The sequence below is a fragment of the Mus musculus genome, chromosome 1, assembly GCF_000001635.26.
Source record: "Mus musculus strain C57BL/6J chromosome 1, GRCm38.p6 C57BL/6J".
Lineage (NCBI taxonomy): Eukaryota > Metazoa > Chordata > Mammalia > Rodentia > Muridae > Mus > Mus musculus.
The window spans coordinates 4,485,934-4,498,409 of record NC_000067.6 but is presented as its reverse complement, the minus strand read 5'-3'; the positions used below and the strand labels follow the sequence as shown (position 1 = coordinate 4,498,409).

Sequence of the window (12,476 nt, the reverse complement as noted above, 5' to 3'; positions counted from 1 at the left end):
AGTACAACATTCAAGTAACCCAGCTGAAACCCCGGAAGGCTTCCTAACTCTTCCCTCTTGTTTTTAAGCTTTGGAAGCTAAATTAGGTTCAGGTTAGAAATCTGTTATGCTTGAAGCGCATACAGGAGGTAATGAGTGCTGTCAGGAGTGGCAAGTCCTATTTAACTTTGATCATTTCCATGATCACAGAGCACATACCTTGCCCTAACCAACAATCTGGCGCCATGCAGTTAATCCTGATAGGGGATCTTGGGAGCAGAGTTTTCTGGATGGAAAGGCACCTATTGCCTCTGCTACAAAACCAAAGCAAACTCAACGAAACAACTCAATGTGCTTGACCCACTGTGTAGTCATCATCACTTTCACAGTCCAGGAACGGAGTATTACAGGATCATAGACTGAGCTGGATATTAATAAATCAGAGAAGAAGACTAAGGATGCCACACTGGGCATCCTGGGAAGCAGTCCTACCCAGTTTGCTCTCTGGAGAGAGTGCAAGTGCTCTGCTCACAGTGACAGGCCAGACTGCAAGGCGAGGATTGCCTTTCTCCAAGGAAGCCCGTCTTCCCTAGGGTGTGGTACTACTAGGCTACAGCAGCCATCACCTTTATAAAAACCCAAGCCATATTTGAATTGTCTTTAAATTTCAAGGAAGAGGACAAAGAAATGTGAGCAAGGCTTCATTCCTAGCTCTCAGACTACCGTCCCAAGAGAACCTGAGGTTCCATGGAGCAGGAATAAAGAGGAGTCCTTACTTCGTCTGGGGAACACAGATGGGGTATGGGTTCTAAGAAACATTCCCGACCGGTTACTGAGCTGGGAAGTGGAGCGGGAGCAGTTTACTTCCTGCTTCGCCGCGGAAAAACTCAGCTAGGGCCGAGCGGGAAGGAGGACGTGGTCTCCGAGTCGCCAGCTGCTAGGGTGGGGTTTCGGGGCACGATTAGACAGAGATTCGGACAGTTACGTGAGACCCCGCCCACCCAGGATGCACGCTCCCAACGGTGTGCGGAATGAGCCCCCGAAGTTAATCTTGGGGTCAGACGTTCTCAGCTCTCACGGGAGAGGCTAGCAAAGCGAAGATTGCAGGGTCTGGCCTGAATGTTCTGGGCCACCGTGGGGGCCGGTGATCACTGTCTTTCTTGCCACTCTTTCCTCTCAAGTTCCCGAATTTCCATCTCCACCTCCGACCCACTGGGGACTGACCAGGGACTGGAAAGAGCGCGAAAGGTATAAAGGGGAGAAGAGACTGCGCCTTTTGGTGCCCGGGTGAAAGGTGCCAATCGACCGCATCGCTCTGCGTGGCCCTACCTGGGAGGTGCGGAGCCCGGGGCACGACGCTCGGTGTTCTCAGAGGCAGACTCTGAGGCACGTATTTTAGACCGTCCAGTGGTACTATTGTCTCTGTTATCTTAGAGTCCGCCGGGGGCTGTCTCCGTGATGACAGCCCACGCTCCCTTTTCCGCCCTCATGAACTTGCTCTCCACAGACCACGGATCTGCTTGAGTGCCCACGGATCCTGTGCAATTGGACTTGAATGTCCTTTAACAGGCCTTGGCCATCAGAACACCAAAACCATAAAACCTTCGAGAAATCAACCACTCACTCTGAGGCTCGCTGTAGAAGAGTGGCTTAGACTCTCCCACTTCGGAGTCCCAGTTGATCACCAACCCGCTTGCTACAGGCCCCAAATGGTTACGGGCACAGCTTCTAGTTACATTAGACGCTTCCTTGCCCCAGCCTTTCGAGCCTCAGGTCTGCTTTGGGGATGTGGCTTAGGCAGTAGCCACCTAGAAATCCTGCACTGTTTGAGTGTGATACCGCTGCGGACTACAGCAGACAGGCGTGCCAGGCTTCTAGTCCAGATACCCACCCCCACCCCAGTAAATCTCTAGTGTTGAGGGAAGCAAGGCTTGCAGGAAGCCGCTCCGGATGTTTGCTTCTTTACTTGTGGCATTTGTGGCTGGCTTTGATAACGTCGTGAGCTCGGCTTCCAACACCCATTTAGTGAAGAAACTGAAATATGGCCCACTCACACTGCTGGCGGGTCTGAAGTGCGGTTGGCCCCAACACTCCTCCCAAAGTATCTATCAAGAGAATGGTCAGCAGAAGTTAGATCTAGGTAAGAGGACGGGAAGGGGGACTAGTCTTGGGAAAGCGCCACATTTCCTGGTAGATTTGTTAAGTAAAGTGCTATCTAGGGACTCCAGGGGAGGCTGTTTTAAGGAACGGGGAAGAGCCCAAAAGTGGTCGCTTGGACTCCTACTGTGTTTGTGCTTTCCCTCAGAAAGATCAGTTGTTAATCTTCAGGGATGCTTGTAAATAACGCTGCCTCCCCATCCCCGGGCTTTCTTTCTAACCACTTTCTCAGTTCCTTTTATGGAGCTCGAACAGAACTAGGTACCCAGGTAAAATGGTGTAAATACATTTTCTAGACCTACACCTGAATTATATTTCTGTTGTCTCTTAGTTTTTAGAGAAATCAACCAAGACAGGGAAGACAGAGAAAATGCATTCTGGACCCGCTACTGTTTTCAATCGTCATTTCAAACAAAACCCGTAGTTTATTTAAAAAAAAAAAAAACACGGAAAGAGAAAATTAGGCCCTGAGATCTTTGAAAAGATGCCCATTACTAGATACAAAAGAGAAGAGTCACTGTGGAGGTGAGGGACTGCGTCCCTGCTTCTGAGAGGCAGGAGAGCTACATGGGGAGACTGTCTCAAAACTAACAACAGAAGAGATAGAATTTTTTTTTTCTTAAAGAGCACCTGGCTAGAGAATCGATTTGTAAAATTGCTATTTCTACCCTTAGAGTTTCCTTGATTAAACATCTGAAATGCATTTTTTTTGTTTTACTTTCAAGCTAATGTTTTTCAGAAAAAAATAAAAAGCTTTGAGGAAAAGCACATTATCAGTTAGATTTAAGACCAATTGCTTTTAAATTACCAATTTAAAATATCATTTTTTTTATTTCTTAAAGCAGATTTAATTTTACCCCCTTTGTATGAATCTTACAGACCTGGAGTTTTAACTACTATCACTGATCTCTACACACAACCTCCAGCTTTAAATGGGAGGGAGGGTCACCACTGCTTTATAACATAACAAATTAGAGAAAAGCTGGCTTCTGTATGAGTTCTTTGGAGACAAAGTAGCTCCAGAAACTGCAGACCAGAAGCTATCAAAATCTCTGTGCTTTTTTGGAACCTCCAGTAAGCCAGATTTGGTCTCTGAAATAATACAGGAAAACCTCAGCATGTCACCTCATGGATACAAGTAAGTAATACTTTTCAATCAGCTATTCACAGTAAAGAAAGTCTGTTTTGGAAACTGACATGTTGAGTCCTTCCTTCCTTCCTTCCTTCCTTCCTTCCTTCCTTCCTTCCTTCCTTCCTCCCTCTCTCCCTCCCTCCCTTCCTTCCTTTCTTCCTTTCTTCCTCTCCTTCAAGACAGGGTTGCATGTAGCCCAGGCTGGCCTCTAATTCCATATGTAGCTAAGGACAATCATGAACGTATTTTTCTGCCCCCCACATCTCAAGTGCTGGAATTATAGAATTACAGGCACTAGGCATCTCATAGACTGTCTTTCGGAATTGTACTAGATGAACATTCAAACTGAGCTCGATCACCATTCCTTTGAGTTTTCCTACCTTAAAACTACGCAAGGATGACCGTTGGATCTGGTAGAGAACAACACAAACATGCAAACAAACTCAAATGTAACACAGAGCTTTTGGAGCTCCTTGTCTGAAGGAGGGCTGCTAAGTGTGTGTAACACTCTCCCAGTGTCTGCCTTAACAGGTGATGAGTCTCCCTTTCCTCTCCTAGAATCTATAATGCTGCCCTTGAAAAAGACTACGTCTAGAACTAAATGAGTTTGCTAATATTTGGAGGGTGCTGAGTGGTTGCTGGGATAAGCATTGTAGGAAGGCATGTTTTGAAGCCCGTGGGAAAGTACTTTCAGGTTTAAAATAAATTTAAGGGTGGTCAGCTTTTCATTCCAGTCTTAAGAAAACGTTGTAACCGTCTGTCAGGCTAACAGTCTTACACGCTACGGATTTGCTGCTTAAATGGACTGATCCTTTTCCTCCGAGGAACAGCACAGTGCTGCTGTCTTTGCACTTTATTTTACATTTTAATCTCGTGGTGTTTGCGATGGAATCATGGCCTTGCAAGTCTTTAGAAATAAAACCAGATCTTGCCTCTTTTGCCGAACACACAAAAGGAGCTTTTGTTTTATATTTTTATGTTTCACACTGAAATTCCTCAGGGTTGACTTGAGCTCTTATTGAGCAGTGATATATTAGTGATATAGCATTTTATGTTAAACTTTGTTTTATTACAACTTGCTATTTACCTTGGATATTTTTATTATAATATAAGCATGATGGATGAGTTCTTGGGAGAAGAACAGGATTTTTTTTCTCTGAAAAATCATGCTAAGTTAATTACCTTCGGTAATATTTTTTTAAAAGAATGGAATAAATACCTATACCTAGTATGTTGATGTGAACAACCTTGGACTTGTTCTTCAATCTTCCGTTACAGTGAGCAGCACCTCCAGACATCTGAATTTCAGCCTTCCTATTTCCCCAAGAGGTCTTGGCGCCAGCGCCCGGCTCCAGCCAGTTTTCCCCAAGGCAGGTGTAGCCAGAACACTGCCGGGGGAGGGGAAAGGGGCGGGTGTGGGACTTGGGACTCGGACCACTGGCTGGGCGGGGGCCTAAGGACTAGGGTCCGGTCCGCCCCCGCCTCGCCATTGGCCGCGTCCATAAAGAAAAGGGCCCCGCGGCCCGGGGGGACACCCGCAGTGTCACTGGGTAGATCTCCAGCGCGGATTAGGCGAAGGGTTAGGTCTACCAGGAGAGCAGCGGGAGGGTAGCACCCGCTCAGCTTTACGAGTTCCTCTGGGCATCTCCAGGCTAGCTTCCGATCCCTGCCTCAGGGTCGGGGGAAGCGGCGTGTCCCGTGGCCATAGCAGAGCTCGGGGTCGGTCTGGAGAGCCATGAGCAGCCCGGATGCGGGATACGCCAGTGACGACCAGAGCCAGCCCCGGAGCGCGCAGCCCGCGGTGATGGCAGGGTTGGGCCCCTGTCCCTGGGCCGAGTCCCTGAGCCCCCTCGGGGATGTAAAGGTGAAAGGCGAGGTGGTGGCGAGTAGCGGGGCGCCAGCCGGGACGTCGGGCCGAGCCAAAGCGGAGTCTCGCATCCGGCGGCCGATGAACGCCTTTATGGTGTGGGCCAAAGACGAACGCAAGCGGTTGGCACAGCAGAACCCAGATCTGCACAACGCAGAGCTAAGCAAGATGCTAGGTGAGTCGGACCAGGGGGATACAGGGCACCGGCGCACTCCAGAGAATCTCCTTGAGCCACTTCCTTGAGCCAAGAGGTGTGCTGTAGACTCAATCCCTTCTTCCAGCTCCCTCTCTCGCCAAAGTAACACTTTGGTCTTTGGGCCATAGGAGCGAATGTAAGGGTTTCTCAGTATTTCAGAGAGGTAACCCGCACAGCCCTGGCTCGACCCCTTCCCAGATCAGGGGACTTTGGCAGTTTTTCGAGTTAAGGGGAGAAAGGTAAGGGAGGAAGCCCCTTCTAGGCGTCCTGTAAGGACGCGATCTAACACTTTCATCCGAATAGGACCGGGCTTCTCACCTGCTCGCTCAGTGAGAGGTTGCACCAGAGAGGGGTCAGGGTGCCGGAGCTCACTCGGGTAACCCTGCGCGCCTCTCCACCTTTCCCTGCAGGCAAGTCTTGGAAGGCGTTGACCTTGGCAGAGAAGCGGCCCTTCGTGGAAGAGGCCGAGCGGCTGCGCGTGCAGCATATGCAGGACCACCCCAACTACAAGTACCGGCCGCGGCGGCGCAAGCAGGTGAAGCGCATGAAGCGGGTGGAGGGAGGCTTCCTGCACGCTCTCGTCGAGCCCCAGGCCGGCGCGCTTGGTCCCGAGGGCGGCCGCGTGGCCATGGATGGCCTGGGTCTGCCTTTCCCGGAGCCGGGCTATCCGGCCGGTCCTCCGCTGATGTCTCCGCACATGGGCCCCCACTATCGGGACTGCCAGGGACTGGGCGCTCCCGCGCTCGACGGCTACCCTCTGCCCACTCCGGACACATCCCCGCTGGATGGCGTGGAGCAGGACCCGGCTTTCTTTGCAGCCCCGCTGCCAGGGGACTGCCCGGCGGCCGGCACCTACACTTACGCTCCAGTCTCGGACTATGCAGTGTCCGTAGAGCCGCCCGCTGGCCCCATGCGAGTGGGGCCGGACCCCTCGGGCCCTGCGATGCCGGGGATCCTGGCGCCCCCCAGCGCTCTGCACCTGTACTACGGCGCGATGGGCTCGCCCGCCGCAAGTGCGGGGCGCGGTTTCCACGCGCAACCCCAGCAGCCGCTGCAACCGCAGGCACCGCCGCCGCCACCGCAGCAGCAGCACCCAGCGCACGGCCCCGGGCAACCTTCGCCCCCTCCCGAGGCTCTGCCCTGCCGGGATGGCACGGAATCCAACCAGCCCACTGAGCTCCTAGGGGAGGTGGACCGCACGGAATTCGAACAGTATCTGCCCTTTGTGTATAAGCCCGAGATGGGTCTTCCCTACCAGGGACACGACTGCGGAGTGAACCTCTCAGACAGCCACGGAGCCATTTCCTCCGTGGTGTCCGACGCTAGCTCAGCGGTCTACTATTGCAACTACCCCGACATTTGACGGTTGCCGACCCGACCTGAGGGCCAGAAGCAGTGTTACACACTTCCTGGAAGCGCTAAGGAAATCCTTAGCGTCAAGCTGTTTTGTTTTTAAGTTGCCTTGGCATATAATTTATGGTAATTTATTTTGTCTGCCACTTGAACAGTTGAGGGGCTACACGAGATTTTTGTTTTAAATGCCTTGAGGGACTTGCTCCCCACAATCACTGTCCAGTTTTAGCCAGTTTTAAAATATCTCACTGACTTATTCCATTTCTTGAAAGTGTATTGATCTAGAGAAATTTTGTCATGCGTGTTTTCTCAATCTTAAATAAATCCTGGAATCTTTTTAAAATCTCTCGCATCGATTTTTATCAAATTAAAGATCAACAGTAAGTATTATACAATTAGAAGTGTATACTTAATTGTAAAATTTTCATTTTTCTTACAATGGTAAGAAAATGCATCTAAGAAACCCTAAACACAAACAGCGGGGTGTTCAAATGTGATATAATTGTTCTGAGAAAAATTCTCAAAAGATGAACTTGTTATGTACATTCCAAATATTGGTTTCTAAAAATGATACTGTAAATGTTTTTAATTCTGTACACTTTAATGAGGCTGTTCAAAAATTTCGGATTTTCAGTCATCTCGACACCTGCCAAAAGAGCTTTTCAGATATAACTCTTTCCTGTTTGTCTTTTCTTCCAAAAGTCTTGATCCCACTTCCCACAAAATTTGCCTTTAATTCCTACAATTTTAGAGTCAGAGAAACTAATCAAAATAAAGTTTGTGTTGTGACTGTTAGTGAACTTTAGTATGTAATTTCAACCGTGCATCTTGCTATAGCTAGATTGTGTCCCTTCATTTTACAGTTTTCAGGCTCAAGATTCTCCTAGAGTGATTTGTGTGTGGTGTGCTTTACGCAGGTGAAGACACAAACCAGCATCCGTCCTATTGTGAAGAAACAGGTACAAGACTAGCCCCTGCAAATGCTGTGCTGAGTGCTGCGGTCCACATGGCCATCATAGGAACTGCTGGTTTGTGGGCTTTTCCTGTGCCAGGTGTTTCCTTAGTGTCATTCTGCACAGCTTCGGTCTGAGCAAGCCTGCCTCCCAGTTGAGCGCTATTCTCTCATTTTCCAGTCCCCATACAGGCTGGGGACTGAAGCCACAGCTTCATCAAGGGAGACAAGAGAACCACCTTTGAGCTGCAAACCCAGTCCAGATGCTAACTCCTAATGTATTTACAGAGTCTCTTTGTGTAGGGGGCATAGGTGGGCACTAGAATTCACATTCTGGTCAACATGTAAGGTATTTAGATGATGGAAAACTTGAAGGCGATGGATTTGAAGGGTTCCATGGAAATGTCAGTGTAACATTTTAAAGGGGGGATTCCTGATTACTAGGCACAGAAGGGTAGACATTTTCAGTGACAAAAGGTTGAGCCTACTTTGTTGGAAATTTCTAGTGACTATAATCATTTTAAAATTTCTATTTAAAAATTTAAAGTTCATCCCAGGGAGTTTATCTAACCTATTTCCTTTTCCTTTCTCCCTCCTAGTCCCTGACACTAGGCAGGAAAACCAGAGTCTCTACAACCTGTCTCATTTTATTATTACTTTTTGTTGTTGTTGTTGTTGTTGTTTTCTAGCTGTCCTGGAACTCACTTTGTAGACCAGGCTGGCTTCAAACCCACAGAGATCTGCATACCTCTGCCTCCTAAGTACTGTGACTAAAGGCATGTACCAAGACATCAGGCTTCCAGGCTGATGTTTATTTAGTGCTCTTCCCTGCTCTACACTGTTTCTTTCATCCCAGAGAGGTTGTTCTGCTTGAGCATAAGTTCATTTACAGGGATTTCCAAGACGTTCTCAGTAGACTATGTAATGAGCAGAGGATTTGTCCAGGCTCACCTTCAAGGCCACATGGCTAGTTGAAATTTCTCTAGACATTTTATTGTGTGAATCCAAAGAAACAACTGCTGGAAATTTAACTCTTAAAATAAAGAAGGTAAGTAGGGAAAGGGGAAAGAGAGAAAGAATCTCTAATACTTATGGCAAAGTCCAAAATCAGATTACATTACATTTTTTTTTTTTTAGAGTGAGCAATTTTTATTGAAACCCTCAAAGATTAAAGAGGACCAAAAGATGAGTTCGGTACCATAACAAAAAAAATCTCACCTACATTACATTTTTAACCACTCCTAAGGTGTGAATAGGAAGACAAGACAGCTAAAATTATTGAGGCAATGTTACTATACAGATGGAGGTCTCTTCATCCTCACAGACAACTCTTGTAGGTAGAGACTTTGGGCTAGTTCCTTTCCTCAAGCACTCAGGTAAAGTGATCAAAGAATCTGCTAATGGTTGTTTTGTCCTTTGATATCATCTCATTTTTCTTTCACCCTTGTATGGAGAAAAAACAGCCAATAAAGGACACCATGCTCCCTACTGCGTCTTTCTGAGATCCTTTAGAAATAGATATGAGCATCTAGGGCAGGTTTCTGTTGGGTTCTAAGCAGCTTTGTATGTTTGCATATTTGCCTTCTCCTTATGATTGGCTGAGAAAAACAGGAATTCTTCTACAGGAATCCTAGTAACACACATACAAAGCACACACTCTTTAATTCTGGCATTATGTGACTCTTTCCAGCTATCCTCGGGTTACAGAAGCCTCGGTGTTGGTCAGCAAATAACACAGACAGTTCAAGCATCCAAAACATGACAGGCATCAGATATTTGAAATCAAAGAACTATTTCTTCGAGGAATTCTTTGTTATGAGTCACATGATTCACATGATTTAACTAACAGATACTATTCTCTTGAATTTAAAGGGAGCCTATAATGTATGGTGAGATGAAGATGTAAAATTTTCTTGGTGCCACTGTGATAATGATTGCTAGATTTCAAGACTGATCCTAGAGAAGGCAGTGGATCGTTCCTTTCCATGTTTTAATCTGAGCGCGATTTGCTGCTCTAACTCATTCAAAGGTGATAGGAAGGGAAACATGGCATCCCTGGGCTTTCTTGTATTGTGGACAATTGTGTAAAAAGCCCAATCTTACCATTTAACCAACCCCACGGAGGAACTGCACTTAGGAACCCCACAGAGATGGAGAAGAGAGGCCGGGAATTTCCTGAACAGGAAGAGGGCGAGCTTTTCCAGCTCACACCTGCCCTATTGGAACTGAAGGACTGAATACAGAATATCCAACACAAGGAAGTTATGACTGTAGTTCAGTGTTAGAGTGCTTTCCAAGTACGAAGATAGACTTGATCTGCAGCAAACTTGATCACTGAACAAAACAATTGTAACAAAACCAAAAATCAAACAGAAGAGTCCAGGTACGCTGTAAGTGGAAATGATTTTTTTTTCTCTTTTAAGGAGAGGGGGTTCTGTAGTTTAGTTACAGACTTCTAAAACATCTGCTGTTTTTAATTCAAGGAATACAGGCCTTGGTGGCACAGTCAGGAAACGGTTTGAGACCTATCTGAGACTTTATTATTAAAGTGAAAGACAGTGTGTTATTTAGGTACCACTCCTATGATGTAACAGCATGACAAAAAGATTTATTTGGCTTATACTTCCTTCCATACCATAGTCCATCATTGATGGAAGTCAGGGCAGAAACTCAGAGGGCAGGCACCTGGAGGGAGGAGCTGATGCAGAGGACATGGAAGGCGTTTGCTTCCGTGTGCCCAATTTTAGAGAAGAGCAGCTCAGGCCAGTGCTTAGTGAAAGTTCCTTTCAGGCAATGGGGCAGGCAATATCTTCCCCATATCTTGCTCAGCTGCTTTCTCATAGAACATAGGATGGCCACAATGGGCTGGGCCCTCCCACATCAATCATAAATTTAAATTATTCTCTAGAGTCTTGCATACATTCTGACCTTATGAAGACATTGTCTCAATCGGACTTCCTCTTCTCTGAGAACTTTTGCTTGTGTGAAGTTGATATAAAGCTAGCCAGCACAGACAGGGTGTAAAATGAGAACAAAAATGAGAAGTCTGACTCTGGCATCATCACACCTGTGCATTGCTACATTCAGATGAAGAGATCCAAGTGCCTAGCTAGTGATCATGGAAGTAGAACTCACAACCTGGCACATGCTGAGCAGGTGCTTGCCCACTGAGATATACTCCAGCCCACAACTATTCTTTTTTTTTTCTCTTAATATATCAAATTTATCTTGGAAATAAGTTCATTGTGGGTATATTTTTTCTTTCTTCATCTTTATTTTCAAAGCTTGTTATAAGTGTCCTGAGGTGGGAATACAACCTCTTCCTGGCCAGATATATCCAGACGTCAGAATGATGTGGAATACACACACCTCTGCAAACACTAACAATAAAGCTGATTTCCCCCATGAGGACATGGAGCAGTCTCTTTAAAGCCATCAGGTGCTAAACTTCAAATAAAGTAGCTGAGATGATATCACAATAACGATATTCTATTTATTTTCATCTTACTCTGCAACCAGCTTCCATGTGTTATTTAAATCTGTTGTGGGACTTGTAAGGAAAAGCAAAGAAAGGCAGGGAAAGTAGAATAGAGTGCTCAGATGCAAGTGTATTTTCTTAATCTTAAATTTTCACATGCTTCACTTCTTTTTAAATACTCAGAACTGTGTGTCACAGACAGTACCTTTCATGCTCAGGTCCATTGATTTGTTTTGACAGTAGTGGACACGGAGAGGTACTTTATTACAACCATTATTTCAGTACAAATTTATTCTTTTTTTTTTTTAGTTTTTTTTTCCATTTTTTATTAGGTATTTAGCTCATTTACATTTCCAATGCTATACCAAAAGTCCCCCATATCCACCCACCCCCACTCCCCTGCCCACCCACTCTCCCTTTTTGGCCCTGGTGTTCCCCCTGTACTGGGGCATATAAAGTTTGCAAGTCCAATGGGCCTCTCTTTCCAGTGATGGCCGACTAGGCCATCTTTTGATATATATGCAGCTAGAGTCAAGAGCTCCGGGGTACTGGTTAGTTTATAATGTTGTTCCACCTAGAGGGTTGCAGATCCCTTTAGCTCCTTGGCTACTTTCTCTAGCTCCTCCATTGGGAGCCCTATGATCCATCCATTAGCTGACTGTGAGCATCCACTTCTGTATTTGCTAGGCCCCGGCATAGTCTCACAAGAGACAGCTACATCTGGGTCCTTTCGATAAAATCTTGCTAGTGTATGCAATGGTGTCAGCGTTTGGATGCTGATTATGGGGTGGATCCCTGGATATGGCAGTCTCTACATGGTCCATCCTTTCATCTCAGCTCCAAACTTTGTCTCTGTAACTCCTTCCATGGGTGTTTTGTTCCCAAATCTAAGGAGGGGCATAGTGTCCACACTTCAGTCTTCATTCTTCTTGAGTTTCATGTGTTTAGCAAATTATATCTTATATCTTGGGTATCCTAGGTTTGGGGCTAATATCCACTTATCAGTGAGTACATATTGTGTGAGTTTCTTTGTGAATGTGTTACCTCACTCAGGATGATGCCCTCCAGGTCCATCCATTTGGCTAGGAATTTCATAAATTCATTCTTTTTAATAGCTGAGTAGTACTCCATTGTGTAGATGTACCACATTTTCTGTATCCATTCCTCTGTTGAGGGGCATCTAGGTTCTTTCCAGCTTCTGGCTATTATAAATAAGGCTGCTATGAACATAGTGGAGCATGTGTCCTTCTTACCAGTTGGGGCATCTTCTGGATATATGCCCAGGAGAGGTATTGCTGGATCCTCCGGTAGTACTATGTCCAATTTTCTGAGGAACCGCCAGACTGATTTCCAGAGTGGTTG

At 46.4% G+C, this 12,476-nt stretch overlaps 1 protein-coding gene across 9 annotated transcripts; it reads left to right on the top strand.

Moving 5' to 3' along the window:
• Positions 1-983: 983 nt before the first annotated feature.
• Positions 984-7,482, top strand: Sox17 (SRY (sex determining region Y)-box 17). 9 transcript variants are annotated; one of them, XM_030252410.1, is made up of 5 exons: positions 984-2,119; positions 3,212-3,274; positions 4,547-4,638; positions 4,944-5,310; positions 5,742-7,479. In XM_030252410.1, the coding sequence occupies exons 4-5, from the start codon at positions 5,004-5,006 to the stop codon at positions 6,692-6,694; spliced, it is 1,260 nt and encodes a 419-aa protein (XP_030108270.1). In that variant the 5' UTR covers positions 984-2,119; positions 3,212-3,274; positions 4,547-4,638; positions 4,944-5,003; the 3' UTR covers positions 6,695-7,479. The 9 variants fall into 9 exon arrangements, with proteins under 9 accessions (XP_030108270.1, XP_030108266.1, NP_035571.1 ...); NM_011441.5 differs by having other exon boundaries at positions 1,056-2,119; positions 2,468-3,274; positions 5,742-7,482; NM_001289464.1 differs by lacking the exon at positions 3,212-3,274 and having other exon boundaries at positions 1,056-2,119; positions 4,920-5,310; positions 5,742-7,482.
• The last annotated feature ends 4,994 nt before the right edge of the window (positions 7,483-12,476 follow it).